Source organism: Cololabis saira, chromosome 21 (genome assembly GCF_033807715.1).
Source record: "Cololabis saira isolate AMF1-May2022 chromosome 21, fColSai1.1, whole genome shotgun sequence".
Lineage (NCBI taxonomy): Eukaryota > Metazoa > Chordata > Actinopteri > Beloniformes > Belonidae > Cololabis > Cololabis saira.
In genome coordinates this window covers 35,061,709-35,082,214 of record NC_084607.1, presented here as the reverse complement: position 1 = coordinate 35,082,214, position 20,506 = coordinate 35,061,709, and the positions used below count along the sequence as shown (strand labels likewise).

The following is a 20,506-nucleotide window of genomic DNA, read 5'->3' as shown; positions in this document are numbered from 1 at the left end:
GATCAGGGCCAGATCAGGGCCAGATCAAGGCCAGATAAAGGCCAGATCAAGGCCAGATCAAGGCCAGATCAGGGCCAGATCAAGGCCAGATAAAGGCCAGATCAGGGCCAGATCAGGGCCAGATCAGGGCCAGGCGGGGCCAGATCGGGGCCAGATCAAAGCCAGATCAGGGCCAGATCAGGGCCAGATCAGGGCCAGATCAAGGCCAGATCAGGGCCAGATTGGGGCAAGATCAGGACCAGATCAGGGCCAGATCAGGACCAGATCGGGGCCAGATCAGGGCCAGATCGGGGCCGGGCAGCAGGCGCCAGGAGCAGCAGCTGGAAAGCGAGGAAATGGAGCAGGAACAGGCCGTTTCCTCCTCTCCCGGCTCCTGGGGCTCTGCCGCCCCCTGCAGGGCGTCCACGCACACAGCAGCTCCTCCAGCCTGGAGTTCTGGGCGTGCCCCCTCTCATGTGAAATGTTTCGTGCACATTCCTGATGTGCTCATAGCTGCACACAGACATGGAAATACATTGGGGCTTTGTTTTGTTTTGTTCCCTCCCCAAACACACTGATGTGATGACATCACAGCTGACATTTGCTCCTGCAAAAACAGATGTCATCAAATCTTTAAGGCACTAACAGATCAGAGTGTGGTAATGTTTAACTTTGTGGACACACACACACCATGAAGTGCAACAATCATCATTCATCGGTCACTCGCTCAGCGACGCCACACCCAAGCAGCTGAATCACCCTCCCTTTACACCCCGATTACAATATCTGACTTAAAAGTTCCTTTTGACAAATTGCAAAGGAAACCATCTGGAAGACTGATGGTGCACCATATCCATCTCTCTCTCACTCACTCACACACACAGACACACACATCTTTTTGTACAGGCTGTGGAAGCAGGAGGCTCTGGTGTCCATGGCAACGGCGCTCAGAGGATGACACAGGGACAGCCAGCACTTTTCTGCTTCCTCGTGCTGTGAGCTGGAGGAGGAGGACACTCCATCTCCTGGAAACGTCTGTGGATCCGGGAGAGAGAGAATCAGTCTGGGCCTCTGCTGCAGCAGCGCTCCAACACACATGCAACAACAATGAGCTTTTAAGAGAGGAATAAAACAACTTCTGGTTGTGACCTTCAGGCATTTCCTACAGAAGAGTGTTAGGGCCAGGCAGGAGAACAAATATTTGAGAGGGAGGGATTTTTTTTATTGTGCACTTCGAGAAAAAAGTCGAAATGTCGAGAAAAATGTTGGCGGGATTGTGGTGAAAACCATGCTGATTATAGTCACATCTTCTGGTCCTGTCCTATTCTGAAAATGTATTGGTCAAGTATTGGTAAAGAAATCTGTTGTATTTTGAAATTGGACTTAAATATCGATTATGAGTTTGCTTTGTTAGGAAAAATGCCAAAAGAGATAGTTAAAACTGAGGATAAGTACCTTATAAGAATTTTAAGAATAACAGCTCTTAAACTCATAACAAAAAACTGGCTTCAGAAATCAAGTCCAGTTTTAGAGAAGTGGCGAGACTTAATGGAACAAGTAAAAGAAATGGAGCAGTTAACATGTAAAATCAGAGGAAATCTTGGGATGAGACACATGCTGTGGGCTAAATGGGAGAGCTATATAAAAAATGGGGGTGAAATGCTAAGATAGCATAAGACATGAAGAGATCTAAATGCACCTAAAAGCTTACTACTCTTAATACTGAGGCGGTCAATGGATTATTTGTCGGATATGGAGGAGTATAATAATAATAATAATAATAATAATAATAATAATAATAATAATAATAATAATAATAATAATAATAATTAATAATATGGAGGAGTCAACAACTGAACGGGGAGCACTTAATGTTTTTTTTTTTTTTTTAATGTATTTAATTTTATTTATTTTTTTTTATTATTATTATTATTTTTATTTTTATTTTATTTTATTATCTTTTTATCTTTGGAGGTACTGTCATGTACTTGTTTGTTTACTTGCTCTCATGGTGTGTCTCTCTCCCTCTATTGTGTTTATGAAATAAGAATGGAAATAAGGATTTGTGAAAATAGGAATTTTGGCTAATACATAAAAGAGTGAAGTGTAAGGGATGTATAGGGGAGGGAGGTAACAGGGGGGCTGGGAGGTATTTAAAGGCATGTTAGGCCTCTCTTTGCTTTGTTTGTGTTTGTTGTTTAGATATGTCCTTTTATTTATTTATGTATTTATTTATTTATTTTTTTTCTTCGTGTATATGTTGAGGTTGGTGTCTGTCTTATGTCTATATATGTATATTAGTTGTTTTTTTTTTGTTGTTATACTGAACGTCACTATGGTGTGGCACATAGAAAAATAAAGTAAAAAAAAAAAAAAAGAAATGTCGAGAAAAAAGTCGAAATGTTGAGATTAATGTTGAAGTACAATTTCGAGAAAAAAGTCGAAATGTATTTCAACTTTATTCTCGAAATTCTGACTTTATTCATGAAATTTCGACTTTATTCTTGAAATTATATTTCAACATTAATCTCGACATTTTGACTTTTTTCTCGAAATTTTGACTTTTTTCCTCGACATTTTCGACTTTCTTCTCGAAGTGCATAATGAAAAAAAAAATCTTCCTCCTCTAAAATATTTTTTTTATTTTTCTCCTGCCCGGCCCTAACACTCTTCCGTACATTTGCACACAGACCAGACACGCGTAGGGGAAGTGAAGACGGCTGAAGCAGCACCTGATGATGTGGACCAGCTCCAAGAAGGACTCGTCCACGTTGTAGCGGTTCTTGGCCGAGGCTTCCATGTAGTGGATCCGGTTCTCTCTGGTGAAGGCCTGGGCGTCCTCCCGGGAGATCTGCACACAGGGAACGTCCAGCTTCAGCTGACACTCAGGAACAATCCCCTCCTCCAGGATAATACACAATAACTACCGTATTTTCTGGACTATAAGCCGCTACTTTTTTCATAGGTTTTCAACCATGCAGCTTATACAAAAGGTGCAGCTATTCTGTGGATTTTTTTTCCACCGCTCGGGGCGCTCTAACCGGAAGTAGAATCAAAACTAAGACAAAATAAATGCAAAGAAGAATACACTACTTCTTCTTTAGCAGATAGAAGTAGGTAGAAGCAGATTTCAAACACATAAATAGATAAATAAATAAATAAATACTGGTTATTTTCTCTTGGTTCTGTCCCGTTTTAATCAGCAAAGTTGCTGCCGTGTTAAAGACACTGTTAGGAAAGGATCTATTTACATTTGCCTTGATCTGGCCCTTACATTTACATTTCATGTACATCATTTACAGTTCAAAATCCTTCTGTACATGTAGTAAATATCTAATCTAACAACATAAATATCTGCGGCTAAAGATCTTTTTTTTTTTTTAATAGAGCGGATGCGGCTTGTATGCAGGTGCGGCTTATAGTCCAGAAAATACAGTAATAGGCCTGTGTTGAAAAACACGATTCTAAATTGATTCTCATATTAATTGCTAAAAATCCATTTGTATGTCTAAAGATCGATTTTTTTCATCATTACAACTTTTTTTTGTTTATGCCCAATAAAGGAATGTTTTGTTGGACACACGAATAACTGGTGCCATGTTTTTGCCTTTAAATATGTTTAAAGGTATGAAAACATTCAAGTTTTCAGTTATAATTGCATAAATTGTCTATATTTCATTACTTTATATACTGTCTTGAGGTTACATTTGCATAAAATGCTAAAAACCAAATTCTCAGAAATTTAAAACCGAAATAGACAAAAATGGAAAAAATTAAAACGGAATGTGGGAAAAAATAAAACTGATTTCATCCGTCTCTGTTTCCTCCCTGGATCTGTTTGGTAATTCTGACCCACGATGTTTCTGAAAGCAGTTCTATCAGCATTCTGGGAGCTGATTGGTCCTTACAGCATCATTAGCTGCAATACTTGCTGTTGAATCTCAGTATAATACTAGTATTCATATGTTGCAGAACTACAGTCATATAATTCATGCAACAGCTCAAAAAACAGTTTTAATAACACAAACCTAAATCAATATCGGAATCGAATCAAATGGTGATAATGGATTCTGAATCTTAAGAATGGGAATCAAATCGATTCTTGACATTTGAATCAATCCCCAGCCCTAATAACCAACACCCGGAGGGTTCTGGCGGTGGAGCGGTTCTCCAACCACTCCCTGCTGCCTGGGACCTGCTCAGTCTGTAGAATCACAGGCCAGGAAGAAGACCTGCTATATTTAACTGCTTTTTTGCATTAATTCTCTATCAAGATAACAGACGTACAACACACAGCTCCTTTTAGAGAGGCATGCTTCTATGAATAGTTTGAGGATATACTTTGTAATTAATTACACAAAGAGCCTGTTAACTGTTAGTTAGCATGTTAGTTAGCGTGGTAGTTAATTATTATTAATTTTCTCCAATAGTATTTTTTTTCGCACATTAATCTCATCCACCATAACCTTGAAAAGTTCCTGCATCTCTTTTTCTCCTTCTCCATGTTTAGTGAGTGACTGACGGTTAAGACCAAACTACCTGTATAAATGTTGTTTGTTGGCGCGTGCAATGCAATGATATATTTTAAGAAGTTCTTAAGGAGGAAAAATAACAAATTCGTAAGAAATGACAGTTCTTAAGACGGTTCTTAAGAAAATATTGAGTAATTGCACTTAAGAACTTTCTTATGAACTTCTTAATTTTAGATCTTAAGACATTTCTTAAGATCGTTCTTTAGAACATATTGTTGAATCTGGCCCCAGATTGCATCCTTTTTCTTGCCACTGCTCGTCTGGAACAGCTGAGGGCCGACAGAAGCGGAAGTGAGGAAGAGAGGAAGTGAGGAAGTGAGGAAGTGACGCACCACCCGCTGCTGCTCCAGGTCCGCCTTGTTTCCCACCAGCACCATGGGGAAGTCGTCCCTGTCCTTCACTCTCAGGATCTGGGTGTGAAACTTCTGGACCTCATGGAAACTGTTGGAAGACACAGACAGACAAAATAAAAACAAATCCAGGCGATTCCTCGTCCCTTTTGAAGGTCGCAGAAACAGTTTGGTGCTCATGAACTCTGGCCAAGCTGCAGATAAAGTTGTGTGTTATATGTGTATATCCGTCCACACAAGTCAAAACCATAAACATGAACATTTGAAAAGATGTCTGAAAACTTGGTGAAACAAACTGGAAAGATGTACAGGACACGTTCTGTGATCAGAGCCGGCATGTCCCCTCTTTGATGACGGCCAAATACAATACACAGATGTTTTCACACACAATTAAACACATACACGTCCCTGAGTTTATAAGTGGAAGGAAGTCAAAGCAAAATGTTTAAAAACAACTTCTGGATTTTTTAAGACTACCGTTTCAAAATCTTTTTTTTTGTAAAATCAGAGGTGGGTAGTAACGAGTTACATTTACTCCGTTACATTTACTTGAGTACGTTTTGGGAAATGTTGTACTTTTAGGAGTAGTTTTGAATCACTATACTTTTTACTTTCACTTGAGTAGATTTGTGAAGAAGAAACTGTTCCTCTTACTCCGCTACATTAGGCTACGTTGAGCTGTTACTTTTCTTTTATCCCTTTTATCCACGTACGCGTCAATCTCATGACATCACTGGGTGATTCTTTGGGAAAAATGTTTGTTTTTGCATGTTTTGTCACATTTACACAGACTCAAACACACACAGAGTTTCTATGAGTTCATGTTTGTTCTAGTTCTGCCTGGTTAAAAAAGAAAAGTACAAAGGCTGGAAATTTTGTGCTACTTGTGCTTAATTTATTTTTTTATTCTGTTATTATTTTATTTATTTTATTATGTATTAAAGTACTTGAATTTACTTTGAGATTATTCTAATTTAAGCTATTTTTAATTTTTTATTCATTTTAATTAATTTTATTATTTTATTGATTTAATTTTCCTGAAGATGATTATTTTGTACTTTTGTCTGTTTGAATGGTTGTGTTAAAAAAATAAATCAGACGTTACTCAACAGTTATTCAGTACTTGAGTAGTTTTTCCACCAAGTACTTTTTTACTTTTACTCAAGTAATTATTTGGATGAATACTTTTTACTTCTACTTGAGTCATATTATTCTGAAGTAACAGTACTTTTACTTGAGTACAATTTTTGGCTCCTCTACCCACCTCTGGTTAAAATACATTTGTCCTGTAACTGTTTCCCAAGGCACATTTGGTAGTAATGCAATGTCGGCACAAGGGGGCAGTAATGCACCGAGTTGTGCTTTCAAAAAAGATGAACCGTCTAAAGAAGAATGTCTCTGGGGAAATGTCTTCCCCACTTATGATACTGACAAGAAGAGATCTCAGAACGGCTGGAGAGGAAGTGTTCTGCTCATTTAGAGGGAATTCCAGTAGTTTGGAAACATAGCTGGAAGTTGAGGATTGACAACGTCCCAGGTTTGATTTCAGCGCTGTAGCCAGCCTGACTCACAGCCACCGCTCCGTTGAGTCACGTATTCCTTCAAGAAATGACTTCATGAACGTCTTTACAGCTAAAACTGTTTCCAGAACACAGAAACTCCGGGGCCTGCGCCTCACTGTTTCCTCCCATGAGTTACTGAATGGAGAACATCTGGAAACCACTGCAGAGACTGGATTTGTACTTGCATTGTTTCCGTCCTGTTTTCTGTGACCTAAAAAATGAACAATAAAAAAAATCCTACAAACCTCAACTTCACCACTACTACAACAGCTTCATCTAAACCATCAACTAGTCTTTTAGACCCATCCAAGCAGACTGCTCCAGGAGGGGTTCCCTAAAATAACATTTACATCATAAATGTTATCAATCTGTTTTCAATAGGCGATGTGCCTCTAGTTTCTGTATTAGCCATTATTTAACATTTACTAGTATTATTCCAGGAGTGATCAGCAGCAAACCACCTACATTCAATCTTAAAAAACAAAAAAAAAACAGTAAATTCAAGTAAATGATGCTGGAAATTAACCAACTGACCAGACTAACAGCCTGTCCTAACTGCATGCGAGCGTCTGACTATCGCGTCGCACTGCGTGGCATTATTTTGATTGACAGCTGAAACTCGCTTTTTAAGCCTGATTTATGGTTCCGCGTTACACCAACGCAGACCCTACGCTACTCCTAAAAGAGTAAAGAGAGAAGTAAAAGATGGGTGATTACTTGTAATCTTCATACGTTTGTAGTTTCTAAACAGAAAACAAGCTTGATATCGTGATATTTAAATGTTCTTCTATTTTCTTCCTGTCGCTCGCGTTGAAAGCCGGTTGAAAGCGCTGTAGGAAACAGTCATGATGAGGAACGGCTGATCCAGTTAGTTGAAATGAGAAGTTATCTCTATGATTCCTCCTCATTTCACTACAAAAACCTCAATAAAGTGGCAGAAAGAAATATTATCATATTATTATTATAAGGATATATGATCTTATTATTATATCTCATTATCTTATCAGAACCTTCCAGCTCCCTGGTGATCTCCCTCCAGCAGCTGACACTTTATTGAGGTTCTTGTATTGAAATGACTGTTTCCTACAGCGCTTTCAACCGGCTTTCAACGCGAGCGACAGGAAGAAAATAGAAACAGGGCGTCCGACAAATGTTCAACTCAAAACAGCGGCCAGTTAGGACAGTCCAATAGAAAATAAAGCAAAGGAATTGATTTAGTCGCTGACGCTCGCTCGCATCGCATGCAGTCAGGACACGGTGTAAATACGGTAATCAGACTGGTGTCCACACTGGTCCTGTTAGACCTCAGTGCTGCATTTAAAGGAGCGATCCCCCCACTGCTACACAGACTTGGACGTGTTGTAGGAATTGAAAGGAACAACATCAGCCCGGTCAGCCGTCCTAATTGTCGTCCTCATAGTCAGAGACCACAGCAGAATGGTATCAACAAAAGACCCCAGAAGGAGTCCAGATCCCAGATCTAAGAAGGTACAGTCTGAAAACCACCCATAGGGCCTCCCCATCCAAGAGGTGGCACCAACGGTCGCTCATCACACTGCCCGTTACACGCAGTTGGTTCGCGGCACGCTACGACCAATCAAAGCATCTAACCAGGTGATGTATGTGGAGCAACTGAAGCAAGACAATGAGAGAGGAGAGTTGTGTACAAGAGTCTGATAGCGTGAGAGAGACAGCAATTTCATAAAAATGGAACAGGGCTCTTTGAATCTGTCTCTGGTTGTGGACGTCAGATTCCAGGACTGAAAGTTCAAAATCAATCCCTGCTTTCCCCTGGTCCTCCATCAGAGTGATCAGAGAGACAACAACCACCAGTGGGGTTTCAATAAGACCCATTTAGCTCTCACTGGAGCTAACCGGTAGGGATGGGCGGTATGGACTAAAAAATGTATCACGATAACTTCTGGTATTTATCCCGATAACGATAAAAATGACGATAAAAAAATACCAATTCAACTCCACCTTTGTAACTATAAATCTATCACCACATTCAGTCTTTGGAGCCCCCAAATCACTGCTCTAAAAGAATAGTAAATGCTACTAAACTACACCAATTAAATTTAATTAATAAAAACCTATTAAATTAGTTACACCTGTACTGCAAAACTGGAATGACTCAAATTAAACAAGTTTGAAATGTAAGAACAGATTCAACATTTATTCAAACTGCATGGCTTAGACAGTGGGATAACAGTACAAACAGCAAAAGTATCATTGTCCTTCAAGTATTCCTAGCTTATAAAATCACAAAGTAGAAAAAAATACAACCTGATAAATAAAGAAACAGTATTGCCATCCTTTGCACTCACTGTTTTTTGCAGACTTTGCACATAATAGATGATGTTTGCTCCTCGTCACTCTTTTTAAATCCAAACCAGTTCCAGATAACGGAGCTGGAGCCTCGTTTAACAACGAGCTCCTCGCTCTCAGAGCCACCTTCGCCATGTTTGTTACACAAAAACCTCATCAACGGGAATTTATCCTTTTTACCGTGAGATACAAATTCTTACCGTGGGGAATTTTTTTGACGGTATATCGTGAACGGTAATATATCACCCATTCCTACTAACCGGTAAACTGAACAGTCAGCAGCAACAGCAAACACATCTACGTTGTAAAGGTATGGTTTGACTGCCGTTTTCCGGTTTGGTTTCCAAGAAAAAGTCTTGATCTTTAACTCTTTATCCCAACGCTGATTTAAATGCCGGCTATTCCTCAGCTGCAGCCATCCGTGCTGTTACATCCACATGACGCTGCCGCCCTGTCATCATCATGTCTCAGAATGCATCAAGTGGATGACATAAGTGGATGGCATAACTTTGTCATCTTGTACAACGTGGAGGAACCACAGAGTTATTTTTGACTGGGATTTACCCTTAAATTCACTTCCTTGGACCGCCTCCTCCCACCTTCATCACTTCACCGGAGTTATAACCGTCTGGGAGTCCAGCCGTCTGTCTTCACAAGAGTCACATACTGTCATGTAACTCCTCTAAACCCAGCAATTACATACATCTGATCTAAACCTGGTTCCTACGGTTCCATTAATCCCAGTAACACAATGGTTGGGATCAGTCGTATATGCCCAGCAGGACCAGTGTTTGGGATCATGGGATGGCTGCTAAAGCCTGAATTCTGGTTCTGCGTTAAACCTACGCCGTAGGGTACGCGGCTACGCGGGAGTCTCTCCGTAGCTACGCCGTAGCCTGACCTGCACCTCCCAAAAAATGGAACTACGACCCAACGAAGACCGAGAGGGCTGTGATTGGTTTGCTTGTTAGCAACACATTTCCAGTTCCAGACTGCACCATCCCCGCCATTTTTAAACATCTTGTTGTTGAACACGGACAGAACATTATCAACATGGACCAAGTCGTGGAGCGACTCATTGAAAACAACAACAGCTAAACAAAGAATCAACTAGAGAGGACGATAAACCATTCAGGAAAAGAACGTAACCCCCTAGTGCTCTGGGGGGGTACTGCACCATGGTGAAATGGGGTGACGGAGAAGTCTGAAGGGTTCACGACGGCGTCACAACGGCGTCACGACGGCGTCACAGCAATGACGTAGCCTCTGATTTGGTTTAACGCAGAACCTTAAATAGGGCTTAACTCGTCACTTTGCTCTGTAAACAGCCGTCAGATGTGTGAACTAAGCAAACAGAACCTGACGGAGTTCAACCAGCTGGACGGCGATCGCTCACGTAACCAACGGCAACACACACACAAACACACACACACACACACACTTACCTGCCCCGGTCATTCAGTGCAAACACCAGTAGGAAGCCTTCTCCTGATCGCATGTACTGCTCCCTCATGGCACCGAACTCCTCCTGACCTGCGGTATCCAAGACTGACACACACACACAATATATATATTATTATTATTATTATTAGGAATCTTTATTTCGGCTTGTACACACTTTTTTACAAAACAAGATGAAATGGTAAAATAAACATTTCTTTAGCCGAAAAGGTGTAGCTGAAGCCGTAGCTTATAGTGCCGACCCTTTTTTTCTTATGATCAGTTTAAATATGAGACATTAATCATTACTCCGTGGAAACAAACAATACATAAAGAAGACAAAAATAAGTAAGACAAAACACAAAATTGACGTTTCACATTCTAGAATGTTTTTGATAGTATACTTTATAATTATAGTGTTTTATATTTATTTACAGTATTTTCTTTAAACATTTCCTTAAACTTGAAGATAGAACGACACATTTTTAGGTCGTTGTCACAACTATTCCATATTTCTCTAGCCTTAATTGATGTCCATCTCTTTTTAATATTAGTTCTTGCTGTCGTCATCTCAAACATGAGTTTCCCCTCAGGTTATAGCAGGTTTCTTTTATTTTGAACAGGTGGAGATTATTTGTTGGTTTATAATAGTCAGATCTATTAATTATCCTTAACTCTCTTTTCTGTAACAGGAAAACAGGGTTTGTATTTGTTTTATAGGTGTTACCCCATACCGCCACACAATAAGTCATGTATGGAACTATGAGTGAGTTATACATCAAAAACTGTGCTTTTTGACAGAAAAAATTAAAAATTTGACAAAAAAAAAATAAGGGTCAATGACGAATAAGGATTTTCAACAGGTCAATTTTAAAATAATAAAAAAAAGAATATCTATAATTGCAGTAGTTCGAACATTAAGAATGTAGTGTAAACATAAATTCATATTAAAATTTTAAATTAAATGATTTCAGAGTTTTTTGTCAAGATGAATTGGCACTAGCCTTAAAAAAGGTCATGTGGTGCAACCATGATTCATATTAAAATAAATTAATTTCCTTAACATCTTTTTTTTTTACAAGTTTTCAGTATTATACAAAAATTGTTGTTTTTTTTAATGGTCGCCCCACATGATATTTCATAAAATGTACATCATCAGTCAAACTTTGTTTGTATATTATGATGGAAATATAAATACAAATGTGTTGCAATCTTACAGAGGACTACAAGACATTTGGGAAATCATGCCAGATAGGGCAGAAGATTGATTTAAATACATTTAGAATGATTTCAAAAAATGTTTTCAAAACAAGAGTCATGGTCAAAAATCCCAAATAACTAGTATTTTTTGTAAAATTCAAGTGAGTCCATATGTGGGACAGGTAGTTCATATATCTGTTATTTTCTTTATCCATTTAAACCTTTTTTGAATTGAAAAAAAATCTGTTTTTCAGAAAATATAAGCGTCACGTCATTGACCCATAAATACATGTGATGTATACAGGACTGTCTCAGAAAATTAGAATATTGTGATAAAGTCCTTTATTTTCTGTAATGCAAAAATGTCATCCATTCTGGATTCATTACAAATCAACTGAAATATCGCAAGCCTTTTATTATTTTAATATTGCTGATCATGGCTTACAGCTTAAGAAAACTCAAATATCCTATCTCAAAAAATTAGAATATTCTGGGAATCTTAATCTTAAACTGTAAGCCATAATCAGCAATATTAAAATAATAAAAGGCTTGCAATATTTCAGTTGATTTGTAATGAATCCAGAATGTATGACATTTTTGTTTTTTTTTAAATTGCATTACAGAAAATAAAGAACTTTATCACAATATTCTAATTTTCTGAGACAGTCCTGTATAAAGATACCTGGTGTAACAAACCAATACTGATTAGTTTATGTCTGCATACGAGCTCAGAGGTCATGTTTAGAGTTAAGTCAATGGCTGGAAGTTTTAAATGCATTTAAAAATAAATGATGTATTGTGAAGTAATTTGAGGTTTTTGTTGAAGGAACTGCCAGTGTTTTGACCTGAGAGCTCCAAGCACCTGGTGTTCCCTGATAAACCTTTATCTTCAGATGAACGTGTCAGAGGGGGACACCTGCTCCTCTGAAAGATGTTTTAACAGCGTGAACAATGTTTGTCCACTTCACAGTCGTGCTATTTCCAGATCTGAAGGGAACTGAGATAAAGCTTGAACATGTACAAAGACGGAAGGCATTTCTGACGTAGAGAGAAAACTGATTTAAAGGAAACTATTTCTCTAGTCTAGACCGTCTCAAAGGACAAATGTAAGACTAATATGGTCAAAAGCTAGAACACAGACACTTTGAAATCTGGTCTGGAGTGTTTTCGGTGTGTTTTAACACAAAGCCAAGAGGGGACGACATCAGGAAGGAGCTTAGAGAAGGGCGTGTTGCACACCGATCTGGAAAGAGTTGTGAAACCATTTATCCTCAATGTTCTCAAAACTGAAACATAGATTAATCCTCCCAACAAATATAACAGAAAAAACCAACAGCTACCTTTTATGATCGAATGATTTTATCATATTTAAACAGTTTTGTTTTGTTTTTTTTTAAGAAAAGATTAAATGAGGCGGTACTAACTTTTACACAACTGTATAACTTTATTCTTAAGGACTGAAATCAAACCGGATAAAACTGCCTGGATATTTACTGTCTGATGTGCATGATTCACGAAAGTGTGAAGAAACAGCAGCGTGACCCGCTCCGCTCTGACAACACGGGCCAGTACAAGTCCCAACAAGGCAATGAGCCTCGGGGCGGGTAAACACAGCGCCTGTGTAAGCGCTTCGCTTTCAAACAACGCCTTTTACACGCCCTGCGGCCTTTCTGAGTAACAGTGATTCACGTGTGCATGGCCTTACTGTCCAGCCGCGTCTCCTTCCCGTCCACGGTGCAGATCTTGGTGTAGGAGTCCTCGATGGTGGGGTCGTAGTCCGACACGAAGTAGGACTGGGGGAACATTCAGAGTCACAAACTGCACAGAGACAGCAGACTGCGTGTCTACAAGCAATAATCTGTTAAATCCTAGGACCAGTACCCCCCACTACCTCCCAGTACCCCCCAGTTAGACAGAACGGGTCTCATGTTATAGTGAAAGTTGAAATAAGGACAGAAAAATAAAGAACACGTGGAAAAAAATTATTAAAACAAAATGCTCACCACAAAATCTGATTCTAGAGTTAGTTTAAGGTGAGTCACTCGCTTACTTCAGCCCATCTTTACCCCAATTACCAGTTTGATCGCTGCGAATAACCAGGAAACGGGCCTCTACTGGGTCCAGATCCAAACCTGCAGGTCCTCTACAGACCACGAAGATCTGGATCCAGACCTGTAGTTCCTCTACTGACCACTAGGGTCCAGATCCAGACCTGTAGTTCCTCTACTGACCACTAGGGTCCAGATCCAGACCTGTAGTTCCTCTACTGACCACTAGGGTTCAGATCCAGACCTGTAGTTCCTCTACTGACCACTAGGGTTCAGATCCAGACCTGCAGTTCCTCTACTGACCACTAGGGTCTGGATAAGTTAGTCTTCGTTGACCTCTGGGTTAAATTGACCAACTTTACAGCAGAAATAAGCATTTATACATGTATTTAGTCCAGAGTGTTTCTGAACACGGGTAAAACAGCAACTGGTGGTAAAAGTGGTTCCAGGTGGCCTGCGGGCTCATTTCCCCATTTTGGGAGAGTGCTTTTCTATCTTCTGTTTCAATCTTTTGTTTTCTGTGGTCTGGCGTGCTCATATTATTCTGTCCAAACATCCAAACATCCTCATCTCAATACTACTGAAATGAGCTCACACCCCCGTGGATCCACTGGGGATCACGGCGTCTTTAGCTGAGCCTCAGAGACGCTGCAGAGCTGCACTTTCCGCTGGATCCCCGGTTTCTAAGTCAAAATACTTCCAGCGAACACGTGCAACATTTCAGATGTTGTTTTGGTGCTGAAATCAGAAATGACAGCTGTGTTTAGCCGACACGTGGCTAGCACAACCTGCCTGCTCCTTGCTAAGCGTGGGCATCAGACCGGCCCACCACCGGCCCACCACCGTCCCACCGTCAGTCCCTGTGGGTTTAAGTGACAGCTAGACGTTGGCTGCATCCGACCTCCGACCCTGAACAGGTACGTAAAAGTATGGAGAACAAAGCTGCTCTTTTTTTTCGTACCAGACTGTAAATATGTTTATTTCTGCTGTAAAGTTGAATGACCCACGGTGCGTCCGAAATGCCGTACTAAACAGTATATACTCAAAAAGTATACTTTAGTTCGGCACACTTTGAGTAAATATAAGTAGTCTGCATTAATTGGGACGTACTACTCAGAGACACACGGCACTTCCTGCCGTTGGGAGGGGGAGTTGTTACCATGGTAACAGCAGCAGTAGCAGCACCGCTCCGCTCTTTCCCATTTATCCTGGCCCAAACAAGATGACATTATATAATATTATATATGAATATTATAATATTAATATTATATAATAATATTATTCTACTTAATATTATACTTATGGAATATTTGTATCTGCGCAGCACTTAGCAACCAAACACCACTGCATTGCATTGTGGGAAGTTTCTGCTTAGCTAGTGTCCATCAATCCACACTAATACATTTCACCGGAATGAGTATGGATAGAACATACTATTGTGTACCTACTAATGTTTTGGACGCACAAAAAAATCTCACATACTGTTTTTGCTACTCATTAGGGTGGAAGTGTGGGATTTGGGAGGCAGACCAAGGACCAGTCCCAATCCCCCCCTAGTCCTACTTTTCAGCCCTACCCCTAAATTTTACACGTTCCCGTGAGGGTAGTGGTGTCCCAATTCCTCTTTGCATTTAGGGCTAGTGGACATAACGAGGGCTAGGGGGTATGAATCTAGCTCTTCAGAGCGAGGGATTTCAGATGCTGACTAGCTGAGAAAATTTCCCAGAATGCTTTACGTCATCATTTGCAGACTGAATCAAACAAAAAAACATGGCGGACATTTCAAATTTTTAGTGAATAAAATCAATATTTTGAGTTAGTTTCTGCATAAAAATGCGTTTTGATTACATTTCTAGCGAGAAGTATATATTTTACTTTCATAATATTCACTCAGTGAATGTACATAATCACTCACTTGGTCGTTGTTGCGAAGATCACGCCAGAATAAAGACTGATTTATGGTTTTGCGTTACTCCAACACAAAGCCTACGGCGTAGGTTACGCGGCGACGCGCACCGTACACCGTACCCTACGCCGTAGGCTCTGCATCGATTTAACGCAGAACCATAAATCCGCTCCCGAGCCGGCGGCTCTTCTCATCCCGAAAACATCAGAGCAAATTTCTTAACAGGCGTTATTAGGATAAACTGAGCCCAGGTTGGGGATCTTAAAGGTTACTTTTACGCTTGAAATAATATTAAAACTTAATAAAGTGGCATATTAACAGCCCTACAGCTGAAATTAAAACAGCTTTTATCTCTGGGCTTCCTGATATGGTGTGACGTATGTGCAAACGTAACTACGCAGTCTCTTACGTACCCCAACGTAAACCACGCAGTGACGTAGCAAGTGGTGTCCCAATCCCTAGAGAACATTACAAGGCCCTAGTGCTAGTGAGTGAGAGCTAGTGGTAGAAAGTAGGGGGTGTACTGGGATCTCCCCCTAGTGGCCAGTAGAAGAACTGCAGTCTTTAATTCCCGGTTGGTTCAACCTGGAATGTTGGGTCTGTGACGTCACAGGCCCCCACACACTGGACCCGGGTGAATGGTGGAGGTTCTGGTTCGGTAGTAAGTTATTCCCCCAACCCCCCAGACAGTGCTGTTCCCCCGGACCGGGCCTACCTGTATGAACTGGATGGTGAGCGCGCTCTTGCCCACCCCCCCTCCGCCCACCACCACCAGCTTCAGCCGGTCCTCTTCCCCGCTCATGGTCCTGGTCCTGGTGCAGGTCCTGGATCTGGATCTGGATCTGTATCCGGGGGTCCGGTCCCTTCAGTCCGCCCGGAGTCAAAGCAGCCAAACCGAGGAAAGTCCAGGTCCGAGTTCTCAAAGTTATAGCTCAAGGTGTTCAGAACTTTCCCTGAACTTTTCCCCTTGTTCTTCCCACCTGGAGGTCCTGGTCCTGCTCGGTTCGGAGCAGAAAACCACACCTTGTGGCAGAACTCCGCGGTATCCGAGGTATCCGAGAGTTCCGCTGCTCGGGGCCTCCGGCTTCAGGGCGGGACCTGCTCCTTCCTGGACCTGGTCCTGGTGCTGGTCCTGGTCCTAGTCCTGGTTAGCGGGTATGAGCCTGGCACGTCCAAAGCCGCGGGTTCGAGTCCTACTGCTGCTGCTCAACTTCTCTCAACTCAACTCCTTCCGCTCATTAAAGCCTGATTTATGGTTCTGCGTTTAATCGACGCAGACCTTACGGTGTGAGGTACGCGGCTACGCCGTAGCCTCTGCGTTGGTGTGACGTGGAACCATAAATCAGCCTAACGCCGAGCAGCGACGGCGCGCACCCCGGCGCGCACCTCGGTCCTTATTTGGTCATCGGGCCGTGCGTGACGTCATCTGTGCTGGCGGGGAGAGCAGCAGCAGCCTGGGATCCGGGGATCCGGACCCGGCGACCCGGAGACCCGGGTCCCCAGAACGGGTCTCAGGGGACCCGGGTCCCCTGAGTCCCGCTCTGGGGCGATAATACAGTTTCAGTTGGACTTTAAGGAATATTTAATTATTTTTAGAAAGTGTTGTGTAGCACTCACCCTTCCCTCCCTCCCTATCTTCCATCCTTCCATCCATGCATCCATCCATCATCCACCCATCTACTATCCATCCATCCATCCATCCTTCCATCCACCCCTCCATCCATCCATCCATCCATCCATCCAGCCATCCATCCATCCTTCCATCCATCCCTCCATCCATCCATCATCCATCCACCCATCCATCCATCCCTCCATCCATCCATCATCCATCCACCCATCCAGCCATCCATCCATCCAATCATCCACCCATCCATCCATCCATCCATCCTTCCATCCACCCCTCCATCCATCCAGCCATCCATCCATCCATCCTTCCATCCATCCATCCACCCATCCATCCATCCATCCATCCATCCATCCATCCATCCATCCATCCATCCATCCATCCCTCCATCCATCCATCCATCCATCCATCCATCCATCCTTCCATCCACCCCTCCATCCATCCATCCATCCGTCCATCCATCCATCCAGCCATCCATCCATCCATCCATCCCTCCATCCATCCATCATCCATCCACCCATCCATCCATCCATCATCCACCCATCCATCCATCCATCCATCCATCCATCCATCATCCATCCACCCATCCATCCATCATCCACCCATCCATCCATCCATCCATCCATCCATCCATCCATCCCTCCATCCATCCATCCATCCATCCATCCTTCCATCCACCCCTCCATCCATCCATCCATCCATCCATCCATCCATCCATCCATCCATCCATCCAGCCATCCATCCATCCATCCATCCTTCCATCCATCCATCCATCCACCCATCCATCCATTCCCCCGACGGCCCCACAATCTTCTGCTGGCCCCCGTTCCTTTGATTTCCAACGTTTTCTTTGAAATGTGTAATATTGTAGAAATCATGGTTACATTTTAATGACGACACACGAACACCACCAGGACACTACCAGGACACCACCAGGACACCACCAGGACACCATCACGACACTACCAGGACACCACCAGGACACCGTCAGGACACCACCAGGACACCATCACGACACCACCAGGACACCATCACGACACCACCAGGACACCACCAGGACACCACCAGGACACCACCAGGACACCACCAGGACACCATCACGACACCACCAGGACACCACCAGGACACCACCAGGACACCACCAGGACACCACCAGGACACCATCACGACACCGCCAGGACACCACCAGGACACCACCAGGACACTGTCAGGATACCACCAGGACACCACCAGGACACCATCAGGACACCACCAGGACACCACCAGGACACCATCACGACACCACCAGGACACCATCACGACACCGCCAGGACACCATCAGGACACCACCAGGACACCACCAGGACACCACCAGGACACTGTCAGGACACCACCAGGACACCACCAGGACACCACCAGGACACCACCAGGACACCACCAGGACACCGTCAGGACACCACCAGGACACCACCAGGACACCACCAGGACACCATCACGACACCACCAGGACACCGTCAGGACACCGTCAGGACACCATCATGACACCATCACGACACCATCACGACACCACCAGGACACCACCAGGACACCACCAGGACACCACCAGGACACCATCAGGACACCACCAGGACACCACCAGGACACCACCAGGACACCACCAGGACACCATCAGGACACCACCAGGACACCATCAGGACACCACCAGGACACCACCAGGACACCACCAGGACACCACCAGGACACCGCCAGGACACCGCCAGGACACCACCAGGACACCACCAGGACACCACCATGACACCACCAGGACACCACCAGGACACCGCCAGGACACCGCCAGGACACCGTCAGGACACCACCAGGACACCACCAGGACACCATCACGACACCGCCAGGACACCACCAGGACACTGTCAGGACATCACCAGGACACCACCAGGACACCAACAGGACACCACCAGGACACCATCACGACACCACCAGGACACCACCCCAGGGACGGCAGCTGCCACACCTCAGCTTCTGGGGGAAAATGTAATGTTTGTTTTTTAAATAAATGTATGGAATTACTCTGACTCTATTTGTATTGATTATTCTATTAGTTAATACTATATTAAAGTATTAAGTAATAGAATAATCAATACAAATAGAGTCAGAGTAATTCCATACATTTATTTAAAAAACAAACATTACATTTTTAATACATATACCCCTCCTTGAACCGCCACCTTACTGTGGTGGAGGGGTTTGTGTTGCCCGAGTGATCCTAGGAGCTATGTTGTCGGGGGCATTACGCCCCTGGTAGGGTCTCCCATGGCAACCAGGTCCTAGGTGACGGGCCAGACTAAGAGCGGTTCACAGGCTAATCATGGTAAACAAAACACCAAGGACCGTTACGTCGCCCGGATCGGCGTCACCGGGGCCCTTCCAGAGCCAGGCCTGGGGTTGGGGCTCGTAGGCGAGCGCCTGGTGGCCGGGTCTTTGCCCGTGGGACCCGGCCGGGCTCAGCCCGAAATGGCGACGTGGGCCCGCCTTCCCGTAGGCCCACCACCCGCAGGAAGGACCGTGATAAGCTGGTGCCATGTGGACTGGTTAGCAGTCGTACCGGCAGGCCAAGCGAGCCGCGGCTCGGGCGGTCCTGGAGGCAAAAACCCGGGTCTGGGAGGAGTTCGGGGAGGCCATGGAGGAAGACTTTCGGTCGGCCTCGAGGAAATTCTGGCGGACCGTTCGGTGCCTCAGAAGGGGGAAGCAGTACTCTGCCGGCACTGTTTATGGTGTGGGTGGGGAGCTGTTGACCTCGACTGGGGACATCATCGGACGGTGGAAGGAATACTTCGAGGATCTCCTCAACCCGACTGACATGCCTTCCACTGAGGAAGCAGAGGGTGAGGACTCTGGGGCGTGCTCATCCATCACCCAAGCCGAGGTCACTGAGGTAGTTCGTAAGCTCCTCAGTGGCAGGGCACCGGGGGTGGATGAGATTCGCCCTGAGTACCTCAAGTCTCTGGATGTCGTAGGGCTGTCTTGGTTGACACGCCTCTGCGACATCGCATGGAGGAAGGGGACAGTACCGCTGGAGTGGCAAACCGGGGTGGTGGTCCCTCTGTTTAAAAAGAGGGACCGGAGAGTGTGTTCCAACTATAGGGGGATCACACTTCTCAGCCTCCCCGGGAAAGTCTACGCCAGGGTACTGGAGAGGAGATTACGGCCGATAGTGGAACCTCGGATTCAGGAGGAACAATGCGGTTTTCGTCCCGGTCGTGGAACACTGGACCAGCTCTACACCCTCCGCAGGGTGCTCAAGGGTTCATGGGAATTTGCCCAACCAGTCTACATGTGCTTTGTGGATCTGGAGAAGGCATTTGACCGTGTCCCTCGTGCCATTCTGTGGGGGGTCAGTGAGTATGGAGTCCAGGGCCCTCTATTAAGGGCTGTCCGGTCTCTGTATGATCGGAGCAGGAGTTTGGTTCGCATTGCCGGCAGTAAGTCAGACTTGTTCCCGGTGCATGTTGGACTCCGGCAGGGCTGCGCTTTGTCACCGGTCCTGTTCATAATTTTTAT

General features: G+C 43.8%; 2 protein-coding genes across 2 annotated transcripts; one reads left to right on the top strand and one right to left on the bottom strand.

Annotated features, from left to right (window-relative positions):
- Positions 1–461: 461 nt before the first annotated feature.
- rras (RAS related) lies at positions 462–16,546 on the bottom strand. The gene is made up of 6 exons (XM_061712914.1): positions 16,061–16,546; positions 13,097–13,184; positions 10,197–10,299; positions 4,844–4,952; positions 2,712–2,830; positions 462–1,014 (listed from the first exon to the last, which is right to left on the bottom strand). Exons 1-6 carry the CDS (start codon positions 16,145–16,147, stop codon positions 927–929), a joined length of 594 nt encoding a protein of 197 aa, XP_061568898.1. The 5' UTR covers positions 16,148–16,546; the 3' UTR covers positions 462–926.
- Positions 16,146–18,743, top strand: LOC133421596 (protein PBMUCL2-like). Its single transcript, XM_061711247.1, has 3 exons — positions 16,146–16,254; positions 16,332–16,529; positions 17,884–18,743. Exons 1-3 carry the CDS (start codon positions 16,146–16,148, stop codon positions 18,741–18,743), a joined length of 1,167 nt encoding a protein of 388 aa, XP_061567231.1.
- Positions 18,744–20,506: the final 1,763 nt, after the last annotated feature.